The sequence below is a fragment of the Pseudorca crassidens genome, chromosome 2, assembly GCF_039906515.1.
Source record: "Pseudorca crassidens isolate mPseCra1 chromosome 2, mPseCra1.hap1, whole genome shotgun sequence".
NCBI lineage: Eukaryota > Metazoa > Chordata > Mammalia > Artiodactyla > Delphinidae > Pseudorca > Pseudorca crassidens.
Genome location: NC_090297.1, coordinates 73,688,257 through 73,703,679, shown reverse-complemented (window position 1 = coordinate 73,703,679; position 15,423 = coordinate 73,688,257). Strand labels below are relative to the sequence as shown.

General features: G+C 43.5%; 1 protein-coding gene across 3 annotated transcripts in view; it reads left to right on the top strand.

The window, feature by feature from the left end:
* LOC137218913 (uricase) overlaps window positions 1-12,919 on the top strand; it is a 126,941-nt gene extending 114,022 nt beyond the window's left edge. Inside the window, exons 6-9 of one of the 3 annotated variants that reach the window (XM_067726720.1) lie at window positions 5,400-5,586; window positions 7,148-7,271; window positions 9,242-9,325; window positions 11,803-12,919. In XM_067726720.1, coding sequence (XP_067582821.1) covers window positions 5,400-5,586; window positions 7,148-7,271; window positions 9,242-9,325; window positions 11,803-11,877 — 470 coding nt within the window. In that variant the 3' untranslated portion in view covers window positions 11,878-12,919. The remainder of the gene's footprint in view (window positions 1-5,399; window positions 5,587-7,147; window positions 7,272-9,241; window positions 9,326-11,802) is intronic. The other 2 variants (XM_067726722.1, XM_067726719.1) reach the window with 2 other exon arrangements.
* Window positions 12,920-15,423: the final 2,504 nt, after the last annotated feature.

The window sequence follows — 15,423 nt, the reverse complement described above, 5'->3', positions numbered from 1 at the left end:
ACTTAATCACCCATTCAGCCTGCAAATTTTCCCAGCAGGGTATGTAACTGGGTTTCTCCTGGTGGACTGGATTCATTCTTATTAATTGAACAAACATTTATAGAAAGCCTACTGAATCTGAAGCACCCACTTTAGGCCCTGAGAATTGCTATAAAACTCCCATTACACTATTTTTTCCTAGGGTATCTTTTTAAGCTACATCATTAAGTGTTCTTTTAGCTGTTTCAAAGTCTGCTAGTTCCATGGGAGAATCTGGAAGAGAGAGAGAAATTTTTTCACCAAAGGGATGAGGGCTGGTGTTATTTTTGTGACTTCCCCAGCTCCGAGAGGAGAGCTAGGCTCTGCGTGTGCGGTACAGGCTGTTGATGTAGGTGTTATATGGAACCTCGATCTTCCAAACTGTTTCTCTGTGAGTCTTTGTGAACTACAAGCTTAGCCAAGCCTTGAAGTCGCTGGGATGGTTGAGTCACTGATTTAAACTAGTTGAACTAAGCAGAGAATCTCCCCAACACCCGCCCCCCAAACACACACACACAATTAGAATTATAATTCATAATTCTTTAAGCATCAAATTTCTCCCAATCTGACACTAATTATAAAAATTCAACTAAAGCATAACCAAATAGAGGAATGGAAGATAGAGAAGAGGTTTCAAATAAGACATACTGAGGGAGACGCAACAGGGAAGACATATGGGAACATATGTTTATGTATGACTGATTCACTTTGTTATAAAGCAGAAACTAACACACCATTGTAAAGCAATTATACCCCAATAAAGATGTTAAAAAAAAAAAAAAAAAAAGACATACTGTCTTGTAGTGGTGAAAAAAAAAGTCTACTGACATGGAGACTAGTAGGGGTAGGAGGAAGATTTTAGGAAGGGGATTGATAAAACTAAAGTCCTGGAGGAGAAGAGATTTAAGAGGTGTCAAGCAGGGCAGATGGAAGAAATGAGATGGGGAAAGTGGGAGACTCAGGACAGAGATGGCCACTGCCAAGAAGGCTGCTTGTGTCATTTTGATATCAAGACTAAGACACTCTTCAGTTATTCCAAAATAAAAGTTCTTGGCAAGCACAAGATCTTTTAAAAATCATCTTGATCATCACCTCATTGTACAAAAACCCAGTTAACTTCCTTCCATCTGGGTGACATCATCTCTCCCCATCCAGAATTGCACACAGGGAGCTTTCAACCTACCTTCATGAGCTAAGTGGACTCTCAAAGGCAAATGATATTTAATTGATCTTCACTTTTTCTAGCACTTTACAAATTTGAGGTTTTCTACTAGAATGATTTAATATAGTTTTAAAATATCCTCCTTTTAGCTATTTGTGTCCTTTTTGGAGGTGTTAAGTGTGGAAGCAATTATCCCCTTCATGACAGGATTTTTTTTTCTTGGCTCGGTAAAGCTTTGTGCTTTGTGACACTTGATGCGTAGGTAAGGAATCAGGCTTAGTTTCTATTAATTTGCAGTTTCTTAGAGACCTGAAGGGGTAGGATGTATGCTTCTCTGAGAGATAAACCACAATCTGTTAAGTGTGTAGGAGGACACTGAAAGTTAGAAAAGATTATGTTCTAGCAAAGTAAAATGTGAAAATCTTCCTTTTGCGTTACTCCATAACCATGGCAGAAAGGCAAAAAAGAGCTGATTAAGTGGTTTCATAGGAAGTAACCTAGAAAAGGACAGTCTTTTGGGTTGAATTACTTCTTGTTAGTCTAAACTGGAATCTTTTTTTAAGAGTGTGTGAAGCATCGTATTTTTAGTTGATGGGCCCATGAATTTGAAAGGCTCAGGTTCCTACCAGTGTTCAGAAAGCTGGGGCACCGCCAACAGAGAAGATAAAATAAGCTCCCAGATTTCATCCAGGGTGTCTGATGCGTGCCAAGAAAATGTATTTTTCAAATTCAAAGAGAATAGGTTTTTGTCGTTGTTCATAGAATGATGAGCACACCAGAGTAGATGTTTTGCGTTCTGCCTAAACTGTGGCAGTAGTGAACTGTCTTTGAGAACGTGAGATGTTTTATTCCACGTGAAACTGAGGTCAAAACACATTAGAAAATGCAACTGCTTTCTCCATTTTCAGATTCTAGCAAGAAAGTAGATCATTTCAAAGTTGCCTAGCAGACTGACACTCCCCAAAGATCAATAAATCTCATCACAGGGCTGGAGGTGGATAGGGATGGCATGTCAGAAGGAGTTTTCAGAACCCAATGAACTTTTGTGAAACATGGGAAGTATTTACAGGGAGTTGATGTCAATAAGAAAAGGTCAATTAGGGCAAAATCATCATAATAATTTTATAGAGCATTTCCTCCTGGACAGCCATTTTACTAAGTTACTAAGTCCTTTATGTGTATCATCTTAGACATCTATCATCTCTAGGAAATAGTTATGATTATCATCTCCTGCAGATGAGAAAATTAAGGTAGAGAGAGGTTAAGTCATTCTATCAAGGAAATACTGCCCATAAATAGGGGAGGAGAGGCATGGAGAGTACTGAGGCTGAATTCAAGGAACCTGAGTCCCAAGACTATGGACTCAAACATATGTAACCCTGCATCTGGAAATCCTTTTATGATTGAGACAACTGAGGATTCAAAGTCTGGTTGGCTCACATAGATGCTGGTGATCAAGGCCAGCTGTATAGGAAAAGCAGAAATAGATAAAGTTTGCCTTTGGTTTCCCTTGACTTCTCTTTATCCTCCTTCGAGGATTCCCACTACTTGTTCTAACCCCACTTCTGATTACAAATTCAAGTTTCATTTCTATAGGATTTTTTTTTCTAGAAGGGATTACTGTTGGAAGTAAATTATGATATTAGTTTATAAAGGCTTAAGGAGTCACTCCTCTAAGGGGTCTTGGTATTTCAATAGGAAATTTTAAAATGATAAAATGTTTTCAAGACACATGGGGTCATTTCTAAAAGTGATGCTTCAATCTTCATTTCAAACCAACGGGGATGATATTTTTCAACTGGGGCCTCTGTCTGAGCCCTGAATGCACATCGCGGAATGGTGGTGGCAACTTTCTTGTCTCTTGGAAAGTCCTCTTTTATTACAGAAATGGGAAGAGAGAGTTAAAGGAAGGAGGAAACATTTTGAGGATGGGGAGTGATCCAAAAAAGGGGGAAGAAAAGCATGAAATCTCGTAATGGGGTGCTGAGTTCAAACTCCACCTCTTCCAGTGTCTAGCCATACGACTAGAACGCATGCTGGCAGTCAGGACCTTCTCATTCAGTGTTGATGCCCTCCCCTTCTCCCCCTGTCACACTGTCTGTGTGTGAGGGTTGAGGGGAGGGGGCAGATCAGGAAGGGAAATGGTAAAGATTGATGGAGGAGAACTGTCTAGAAGAAAACGACACTAAGTTGTAAGGCTAAGTTGTTAAGGTGAGTCAATTTTACTGCACTCATTCATTCATTTAACGGATACTTATTGATTGCTTCTGCAATTCTCTTGGGTCTGAGACTTAAGACTCACTTGGGTCAGCTTTACACTGTTAGAAATGCCAGTTTTGCAGAATTGTGTCTTGATAACACTTAGAATCTGATAAACCCAGCCAACCTAAGGCATGAAATCATTGCTGGTATCTTTCTCTTGATCCTGATTCAGATATAGCTTCCAATGAGAACTTCAGTATTTTCTAATTGAGAAAATACCATTTTCTCTCTTACCACATTATCCTAGAACACTGTGACCAGAACACCTTATTTAATCAGCACATATTTAATCAGCAAATCTACCACTAACTATGGCCACTGCTCTCTCTGGCAGGTACACACATGTGGTTGGGAAAATATCAAAATATAGTCATTATTTACCTACTTCTGAAAGTCCACAACTCCTGAGTTAACCACAGCAATAGAAATCACACAGGATGATGTAAACCATTGGATTATTAAGAGCTGCCCTGGATTTTAATTGAGGATTGTGGGTTGCATTCTTATTCTTCAACTAAGACCATGTATAACATAGTGATGCCTGATACCTCCAGCTCTTGGCTTGAGATTCAACAGGTCAAAAAGCACAGATATTAGTCTGGACTAATTTCAAGACTGAAAAGAGGTGATCTAAGTCATTCTGCCTTGACTATGCTTTTGGGAGTTTGTACCCAAGTGCCCCCTGAGTGTCCTGGCCTCACCAGCCTGCACATACAAATAAGGCCATGGTGAAGTTAATTCCCGAATTTCCCTGACCTTGTTGCTCTCTTATTACAAAACTGCTGTACCTCTCCAGCCAAACTTTCCTACCTTCTCCCAGCCTGGAGGGCTGTCTCACACGTGCTCAGGGAGAAGTTTGCATCCACTGAGTACAACTGCTGCCTCACTGGCTCTGCCCAGCATTTGCTGTGCCAGTTGCCACTCCTCCTTGGGAAGAAGGCTGCTTTCCACAGACATTGTACCCTGGGGCTTCCCAGTGTGTCACCTGGTGCCATGTGTTCTTCAGGCTTCACCAAACTGCTGGAACTACAGTGTGTTCCACATAGAAAAAGAAAGATAGAATCTTCCCCTCACTAACTCGGTACCCTACCTGTCATCTGGGCCCTGACCTAGAACTGCCAGGCATAAGTAAACAGCTTTTTCAGATTGATTATGCCTCTCTCCCCTCCACCTCCCTGATGCACCTCATGAGGTAATGTAGGGACGGCCGGAGAGCCATGTCATCTCCTCCATTGTTTTCAACTCTGCCCACCCTGCCCAGGTCCCTACAAGCCAACTTTGCACCTTCTCAGTTCAGCCAAAAAACAAAGGCCTTTATGAGAATCCACATAGGCAATCTATACCTCATGGGTCACTGACCTCATCTTCCCAGTCTCTATTTAGGCTCATCCACGCCCATGATGCTACCTATTCATGAATTTTTCTGGTGTTGCTGAGTTCATAAACGCAAGGGAACTGAGGGGTCTGGTGGTGATTGGAGCCATCAGCAGTGTAGACAGTCCGCATGAGGACCACCCCCAGTAAAGGGCGTCACAAGAGCAGACAGAGGAGCTGCTTTTGAGTTTATTAACTCATTCCAGCATGACTGCCTGCTGAATGAGATGGAGCTCAAAATGTGGAAGGTAATTGGCCTAGAAGATACCTCTGCACATAGCTGAGAAAAAGGTATTTGTTCCTGTGGGCTTCAACACAGCATGGACGTTTAGTCTCTGACCATAAGTTCTCCTAGGGCATGAGAAGGCAGGGAGTTGTGGAATTCAGAGAGAAGGAAAGGCACACCGTCTTCATCATGTGGACTTCAGAGGAGGCAGGGAGAGAGAAAACACAGGCAGTGATGTAGCTCTTTGTACAAATGGAGTGTGCCGTGTTTTAATGACCAGGATCCTCAGGGCTAGGCAGTAACAAGGCACTGTTTTCTTTATGACCTCATCCCCTCTTACCTTTTGACGTAAAACAGGACCTCCAGTCATTAATTCTGGAATCAAAGACCTCAAAGTCTTGAAAACAACCCAGTCCGGATTTGAAGGATTCATCAGGGACCAGTTCACCACCCTCCCTGAGGTGAAGGACCGGTGCTTTGCCACCCAAGTGTACTGCAAGTGGCGCTACCACCAGGACAGAGACGTGGACTTCGAGGCCACCTGGTACGAACGAGTGCTAGGGCCTAGCGCTGGTGGAGGTAGTGTCCACCCTCTTTTCCAGGGGCCCAGAGTTCATGGAGTCTTCCATCTGAAAGGGAAACTTGGAAGCCATTCAATTCCACCTCCCCATTGTAAGACACCCCTTCTGATGGATAACAGGAAGAATACTGGTCTTACTTTGAGTTAGTAAATCTGCACTATTAGCTAAGATGCTATTAGCTATAATGACCTTGAGCAGACCACCTGATTTCCCTGATCCTCTGTTTTTTAATTGACTAAATCAGTAGTACTCAAACATGATTGTGTATCAGAATCACCTGGAGGGCTTATTAAACTGCAGATCACTGAGCCCAACCCCAAAGGTTCTAATTCTATGGCCCGGAATGGGGCCTGAGAACATGCATTTCTAACAAACTCCCAGGTGATGCTCATGCTACTGGACCAAAGGCCACACTTTAAGAAACACGGGATCAAATGAGGATAATGGCCTTGTTACTTCATGGCAGATGCAGAGAGGGCTAAACCAGGCTGACCAACTTGTCCCAGTTTGTCAAGGACTTTCCTGATTTTAACACTGAAAGTCCTATGTCCTAGGAACCCCCTTGGTCCCAGGCAAACTGGGACAAGTGGCCACCCTAGGCTAAACTCAAAATGAGATGAAGTTACAGAAGCATTTTATAAATGATAAATGCTTTAGCATTGTAAGGTGTGACTCTTATTTTAACATCCTCAACAAGCAGTGATTAGGCCTCTGAATCCCAGTTTGCTTTTTGAGCAGGTATCTCATTCCTTTGCTGAAGCTCTAATTGTTAGAAACTTCTACCCTGTGATAAGCTGGAATCTGCCCCCTGGTAGCTTCCTCCCACGGGCAGAGTGTTACTCTGCTCCTTTTATTATGTGATAGGTTGGAAATGCTTGAAGAGAACCTCACCTCAATCTTTTTTTCTCCTTTTTTCAAGTGTTCCCCATGGGCAGCAGTCTGATGTATTTATGTTGAAAAGAGCACGAAATTGAGCCAGTCGGGGTACAAGCTGGGCCTCCCACTAAGGAGGGGGACTGAGTAGATCATTTAACTTTTAGCTCAGATTCCTCATCTCTAAACTGGAGATAATAATAGTACCTGCCTCTGGTATATTGAGAGAATTTAATGAAGTAATTACATAAAATACTTAGCACACAGCCTGACACGGTAATACCCCTGAAAATGCAGCAATTCAAGCAACGGGCCAAACCAAGCAGATTAGAATACTAGGAAGTCCTCTTCAAAAATTCTTCCAGCATGGAGGGAAACACCCTGGAAGGCCCACTGGGCCCTGGTGCCAGATTATGAAGATAACCTAGTTATGCTCAATAGGTTTATTGACTTGTGTGTGTGTGTGTAGGGAAATGGGAAGTTAGGGTTTTTTTTATTTTTTCTTTTTGGCGTTACAGGATATTAATCCTCTCTAAAACCAGCAATAAAATTGTTTTCGGGGAGACAGAGAGGGTACCGCTTCTTAGCTTCATAATATGTTCCCCAAAGACCACCCTGTGAGGGCCCTCAGTTCTCTTTTCTGTGTCTTAGGGACACTGTTAGGGACGTTGTCCTGAAGAAATTTGCTGGACCCTATGACAAAGGCGAGTACTCGCCCTGTATCCAGAAGACCCTCTATGACATCCAGGTGCTCTCCCTGAACCAGGTTCCTGAGGTAGGTTTTGTCACTTGCCATTCCGAGGACTGAGAGAACTTGTGTCTCCTGTCAGCTCTGAGAAAGAGAGTTAAAATAAGAAAGTGGAAGACACATGAAAAATGACATCTGTTGTTGCTCAAAAGCTTGTTATAGAAAGTGAGAAGAGAATTAAAAAAAGTAAAAATCTGTCTGACCTGAAAACACAGGCCACTGCTGTAGTTCTTTAGTTTTGTTGAAAATTCTGAGTCTCTTCAACCTGCTACAATTTAGGACACTCAAATGCCCCGAAGGAGGGGTAATTATCCCAAGGGTCTATGTTTCAGGAGAGCCAGAGAATGAAGGATAAATGCAGAGAGATTTCATCCATCCATCCATTCGATATTATTGAATGGTTATTATGTCTCTGTCAGCACATGAGGAAATCAGAGATAAATTAGACATCCTCCCTACCCTCAAAGAGTTCATCATTAAGTAAAGGAAGAAAATAATTAAACTTACAGTTCAATAGAGAATAGAATATTATGGAAATTCAGAGGAAGTCACCTAACTCCAGTGTAAGGGATAGTGCAAGCCAGGCTTTCTGGAGGAAGAGGTATTTGAGCTGAGTCTTAAGGGACAGGTAGGGGTTATCTGAGTTCATACTCAAGGGTGAGGGAGGGGGTAGGGATGGAGACAGGAGGCAACATGGAACAGTCATTTACTGCTGAGGCTCTGCCACAAGTGAAGCTCCAGGAGCGAAAGTCTTTCCATGTGCCTAGAGATGAGTTGGGAAGCAGATTGGGAAGCCCTTTGTGGGCTTCTCTGTAGAGTCTGTATTTTACCCTGAAAACTCTTAGGAGCCACTGCGGGATCTAAGCAAGGTGTGGCACTACCAGATTTTCACTCTAGAAAGACCACTCTGAAAGACATGTGATAGATTAAAGGGATGATGGGCCATAGACAAGGAGACCTGTTGGGAGGCTGTTGCAGAAAACTGGCAATGAGGATGTGAACTAAGGCCATGATGGGATGGAGAGGAACAGTGCCATCCTTAGACCTGGGCACAAGGGACTCCTGCCACGGCCCACACACCCCCTCCAAGCCCTCCTTTAGCTACGCCTCTCTCCGCTGGATGAGGAGTTGGTGGGACCAAGGCAACAAACACTTCAGGAGCCCGTGCTTCCCCTTCTAGACCATTCTCTGGATGTTTACATCCCAGAACGTCCTGCCCAAATAACCCTGAGACTACTCCCAGAACCTGTGTAAGCCTGTTCCCCAGATTTATCCCCTAGAGTGCAGGTCATGCCATCAGTGTACCCTTAAGCCCGAGAGTGAGAAAAGGGGCAGATGTTTGCTAGAGGTATGAATGGGCCTTGACATGCAAGCTGGGGTAACCACCCACATGAGTCCAAGAGAGAAGATGGGATGGCCAGGGCTGAGGGCTGGCTCTTCCCATGATGCCAGGTCCTGGCATGATGCTACAAGGAATCAGAGAATTTTAAATTCGATCCTGACCTTCCAGATTGTGATGAAGGAATATTTGTCAAGTTAGAGGGACAGAATATATTTCACTTGAAAGTGTTTTAGCTTGATTCATAACTTTTAAGTCTTTAAACATCTGTTATGGGGACGTCCAATTATACTCTTACTCCAGGACCTGCAAATGTTAGGGACAAGCCTGGAGAGGAGGGAATGGATGGAGAGGGAATTTAAGAGGCTGACGAGCCAGCACCAGGAGGCCAGTTGGATGCTGCACGTGTCCCAGGTTTCTGACCCAAGGAGATTTTACTTTTCTGAGAAACGGATTTCATACACAGAGAGAAGAGTGGGTCCATCATTTAATAATAGTACTAGCAGGAGAGAATAGTGTCAAGCAGTAGAGGAACATCAGAGGAACATCTCAGAGACAGGTAGAATCTGAGTAATGAGCTAGTGGGTAGTTGTGGGGAAGGAGTAACGGAGACAGATTCACAGTTTCCCCATGTAATGCATATTGTTGTGGATTTCAGATAGAAGCTATGGAAATCAGCCTGCCAAATATTCACTACTTTACCATAGACATGTCCCAAATGGGACTGATCAACAGGGAAGAGGTAAGAGAACTTCAAACATATTTAAAGCACGTTTCCCCCCACTCAGTCTTTACCCCTCTTTACCCCTCTTTATAAACTTGGGATGATACTATCCCCAACAGCTCTTGCTTTTGGAACATTTATAGTTGCCACTGTTCAGAGCCCTCCTAGACTCTGGCCTTTCACTATCTGAGGCTGGAGCATGCTAGAAGTGGATGAATACTTCTAAAGGAAGGTTGGAAATTGCAGAGAGTAAAAGACAAAGAAAGAACAGTGTGCCCAAGGAAATAGCTTTGAGATCTACTTCTCTGAAAATTGCCACAGAAGGTCACAGCTCCATTATTCTTCTATCATGAAGCAATGAGGAGGAAAGAAAGATTCTATTTTCATTTTCTTCTATCATCTTTAACTTTTAAGTAGTCAATTTAAGTGGAATACATTATACACACAAAAAATGAAGATATTTGTGTTTCTAGTTGCCATTACCGCAGGCAAGATGAGGAAGTTCATTTTTTGAAAGGAAACCTTGCCTTGAAAAAAGCACTTACCCTGACTTGTTTTCAGCCATGCAAAAGGTTAAGTCAAGTCAGTGTGTCTGACTAGCCAGCCTGAAGTCCCAACAGGTAGCCTGCTGTGGTCAGTCCTGGGAGATCAGAACTGTCCCTTCCCCAGCTGGACCACTCTCAGAATGGCAGGTTTTCTCTATCTGATCCATCTTCCCATGGGCTTCTAGAATGCTAAAAAAACACCATTCTATTGGCTGCTTTTCGTGTGTAGGGGGAGTGAGATAGGAAGGGACTGTCTATTACCATGGCCCTGCTGCTCATATCCTTTGGTGGATAAAGGCCAATGAAGGGAGTCCAAAAGGTCCTACATTCTGGGCCTGCTGATCCAGGAGCCTTATTAGTCACAGCTCCTCTGGCCAGGTACCTTGTTTCTGTTCTGCAAATTATGTTGATGGCTCCATCAGGCTCTGTACCATTACAGCTGGAGCTGGAGGCTGGGGAGGAGTGCTGGGTACTTAAGGTCATGCTCGGGTGCCAGGTGTAGCTGGTATAGGGCCCTGAGTTAAAGAGGAGTGCAATCTTGATCCCACTTGCTGTGCACTCAGCTGAAGGAGAGGCAACACTATTTACTTCAGAGGAAGGAGAGGATGTAGATTCCCAGAATGCTGTTAATTAGAATGTAAAGACTTTTTTGACTGATTACTTTTTTTTTTTTACCACTATACATTTCCAGAACTTTTTTTTTTTTCTTGTGTTGGGTCTTCATTGCTGCACATGTGCTTTCTCTAGTTGCGGTGAGCGGGCTTCTCATTGCAGTGGCTTCTCTTGTTGCTGAGCACGGGCTCTAGGCACACCGGCTTCAGTAGTTGCAGCACGGGGCCCCAGAGCACGTGGGCTTCAGTAGTTGTGGTGCGCGGGCCCAGTAGTTGTGACTCGCGGGCTCTAGAGAGCAGGCTCAGTAGTTGTGGCGCACGGGTTTTGTCGCTCCGTAGCATGTGGGATCTTCCCAGACCAGGGCTCGAACCTGTGTCCCCTGCTTTGGCAGGTGGATTCCCAGGGAAGTCCCGACTGATTACTTTCTAAAGGGCAGGAAAGGGACCTGGCCATGTTCAACAAAGGTGAAACCAATGGGCCCCAAACAGAGAAAGGGTCAGGCATCATGACTAGAGCAGTGCTTAGCTCAGGAGCCCCGATGGAGAGAGAAGGGTCTCCCAGAGCCCCCGATGCCTCGGGCCTGCAGTGATCCTAGCTCGAAGGTGTGCCAGCAGACTGAGGCCACAGTGTCTTTTGCTCAAGAAGTAAGACACGAAGCTTCCTCTGGAGACCTGGAGACAGGAAGGCCCGAGTCCCTTTGGGCCAGGGCTCCGCATAAAGGCACCCGAGTGGCTGAACAAGCTGTCCCCACGTCTGTGTCTGCTCTCTGGGGACGGCCAGAGCCACTCTCGGGCCCTCACTCAGCAGGTGTGTACATAGTGAGGGCAACATATGAGAAGCCCTCAGTGAGTCAGGACACACTGAAAACAGCAGAGAAGTGACAAATGACAGGGTGGGAAGACAGAAGAACTGTAAATGCACAGCTGTCTGGAGCCACTTAGCATTGGGCTAAGAGCCCTGAGGACCTCAAATGTTCCTGAGGGCATGGCAGTATTTAGCATTGACAATGATTGGCGTTCAGAGCGAGTCATTAAGCAAAGGCCATATTATGTTCACCACACTCTGTTTAAAAAGCAGGGAAATGTAATGAATTTGAGAAACATTTATACCCTGATGATTAAAATTTTTCAAACAACTCTTTAATTTTCTGGAAAATCGCCTCATGTCTCAACTATTGCCAGAAAAGTAAGGTATTACCTTGCTTGAAGTAACTGCTGTAGGGCCTATACAGTTTCCTGCTTAGCAAGTTGTTTTTTGTTGTTGATTTCATATTGATTTGTAGAAAAAAGGGTAGGTCTGTTTTAATGCCTCTGAATTTACTATGTGGTTTTTCTACAGGTCTTGCTACCATTAGACAATCCATATGGCAGAATTACTGGTACAGTCAAGAGGAAGCTGACTTCAAAGCTGTAACATTGTGGCCACCAGTGGGAGTCCATTCTCAGTTGAGGCATTCCTTAAGCCACTTGTGATGCTGGAAATCATAGTGTGTAGACCTGCAAAATTTCAACTAGTATGTTGATTTATAGCGTTCATTTCATGCCTACATGAAAGAATTCTTCTATACTAGCTCAGCAAGGTGTTTCAGAATGAGTAATTATAACATGCTTTGTGGACACAGTTTACTTCACAAATGCTGAGCAGTATTAGAATAATCATAAATCAATATTTCAGTGGTCTTGTTCCTTCCTATCTTAGAGAAGTTTTAAAATCCATTCATTAAGAAGATAATCATGAATCAATGGAGGTGTGATACCAGTTAATTTTGTGCACAAATTTAAGAAGTCAGCATTGTTTTCATCCTACTGGTGCTAAAACTTGCTCCTTGGTAATGCAGAAAATGTAATGATAATATCATATTTTGAAAAATATCACCATTGTGACTTCAATTAGACGAATACTTAAGTCCTTAAGAATGCTCTAGCATATGTATCATTGGGAGTACATTTCCACTCTAAAAGTACTTTTGTAATCTTAATGTATTGGTTTTATGACTTTTACAACCCTTAAAGAATATTTAGTATACACTGAGGCACTGAAAAAAGTGTAAATGGTTTGTCTTTGAAGAATGCATCACTTTGGCACAAAGAGCCACATTTAGTAAGTGGTAAGTCAATACCCAGGTGGTTGAATATACATATAGAAAGACTAGAGACTATATTTATGAAAATATCAGCAATGATGATTTCTGGATGGGGGGATTATGAGTGATTTTTATTTTTTTTGTCATGTGGTTTTCACATTTATTAATTTTATAATCAGGGTAATAAATTTAACTGATGGTTTAAATATGTATGCAGATCTGAGTGGTGGTTATCTTTGTATCAGTTATCTAACACTACTGTTGTATATATACCATAAAGCTTCATAAACTATAATTTTAGCAATCCATGACAAAAACTTGCGCACATGAACATTCTAGATAACCTTCCTCCATTTAAAAATCTCTATTTATTTAAACTTTTTGTCTCCATTTTTTTTTTTTTTTTTTTGCGGTACGTGGGCCTCTCACCGTTGTGGCCTCTCCCGTTGCGGAGCACAGGCACCGGATGCGCAGGCTCAGCGGCCATGGCTCATGGGCCCTGCTGCTCCACAGCACATGAGATCCTCCCGGACCGGGGCACGAACCCGTGTTCCCTGCATCGGCAGGCAGACTCTCTACCACTGCACCACCAGGGAAGCCCTTTGTCTTCAGTTTTAATAAATACTTACCTAAGAGTATTTAGTATTATTTGATAATTCTGCATTCACCTTTATGATACTGCTACTTAAGGCGGTATGGTGCCGTGTTTGATTGCACAAACTCATTTAAATCCTGGCTCCATCTCTTACTAGTTCTGTGACAAGATTCCTCATCTGTAAAATGGATATGAAAATAGAACCTACCTGATAGGTTTTTTTGAGGATTAAATGAATTAATGTTTGTAAAGAGCAATGGTAGTATTTATGCCCGACACATAGAAATTTCTGTGTTTGTTAAATGAAAAATCCTGCCTTCTTTTCATTTGTTGTTAGACTTACATGGAAAGTCATCACTGGACTTTATGGGTGAGATGAGAGATGGGAGGTCTGAGAGCAGCAAACCGTAGAAGTTGCCACAGGCCATTCTAGAGCTGCTGCCTACTTGCAAAGAACATGAGATAAGAAGGATGAAGTAATGTGATAAGGAATGTTTTGTGCTATATTGACTACTCATGTTACAAAATGTGCTTCTACATCATGTAACTTGCATGGCCAAATGGCTAGTACATTTTATTCCTCTGCTGATTTGATAATTCTCTGCAAAGAGGAATTTAGACTCTAACATGATTTTTCCTAAAAGAAAAACAAAAAAAGAAAAAACTTAATTAGGCCCTTTTTACTCGATATGTTTTGGTCATATAAATTTTAGAAACACTGTATTTGTTTCAGAGAAGAAGAGCAGAATTCTTAGAAATTGTGGCTTATTTTATACATATATGCATTTCGCTTCTCCTGAGTTCTTAAAACATTTATTGTAATGAGTTGCAAATGAGCTATTGGAAATTATATCCTAGGTGTGTGGCAGGAAAGCCTGTAGTCTGTGAAAATTTCAAGGACCAGGTTACTGTTTTGTGAAGGATGTTGTATGGTCAGACCACTCAAGATGGCTGTTCTCTTGCTCTCTGTGCGTCCAGCTCCTCTCAGTCCACTGCTCTACCAGTTCCTGCTTCACTCACATGACTATCCAATCCTCTGAATCATAAGGCTTAATCAGTAACTGCCTATGTGCTTGTGCCCTGACCCAGCTGCTGGTTTCCCTGGTAACTGATGAGCCAACCTGATGTCAATTCCGCCTATAAATGGTAGCCTTCTCCTCCCCCAAGTAGTGAGGGTTGTTGCCATGTCCTGTCTGCCATCTGCCAGACATGGTAGGGTGTTGCTCCAGGACCCTTTGTTTTGGATGTGTAAGAGCTCCTATCCAATAAGCCATTGAGGTCTCTGTCTCTGTTGCTGGGCTCTTTCTTTGGTCTCAAGCCTGGGCAACTACAAGGCTTGCAGTCCTGCTGGTGCAGCCCAACAATTGGCGAGTCAGCCAAGAGGCCAAGGAGATTCCTGTGAGCACCAAGATGTCAGGAACTAAGGACAGGAAACGGAAAGTTGAGGGGGTACCCCGGAGGTGGCCGTCCGCTAGCATGCGGGGCCCTGTGGCAGCCGACCACCATGAGAGATGTCTTTCTCTTCCATTACATTGACGATACTTCCAGCCCTGTGCTCATGGCTCATCTGACTGCATGGGGGTGGCTGGTGAACACAGACAAAATGCAACAACCTGGATTATCTACAAAACACAAGCAAACCCCTGACCCACCACTCCTAAACAGTTACAGACAGAGGCTTTACTCGGGGACAGGCTTGTGAAATGGACGTGGCCAGTTACCTGGAAGGGTTTGGTTGCGGCTTGTGGCAACGGCAAAACAATAGGTGCCCTTGGACTTCCAGCCCCAGCTCTGGAAGGGGGCAGAGCCAGGATACAGTGTGATGGAACGGCAGCCATATGCGGCCTACAGTGCCTTACAACAGGTGGGAGACGTTACAAAAGGCCTACCCAAGTCATCAACGAGAAAAACCGCTTTTTGTGGTCTAAAAGAGCTATGCACACTATACAGGATGCCCATGGACACTGAGAGTGACCAAGGAACCCACTTTACTGGCCATGAAGTTCAGAAATGGGCTGATAAAAACACCATACACTGGCGTTTCCACCTGCCTTAAGACCCCACCGCTGCCGGGCTAATCGAAAGGAGGAATGGGCGACTTCAACAACAATTGAGGCTCCCAACACAGGGACACACCCCAGGAGCAACTCTCCCAGTGCCTCCGCCATGTTAACCCAGAGGCAGTTAGTCCACATCATCCAAGTTCAACTGATGACCATGGAAGGACCACCGCCAGCTATTGGTCAGGACAATAACTCGCTTCTGCCCTGGCCACAGGATC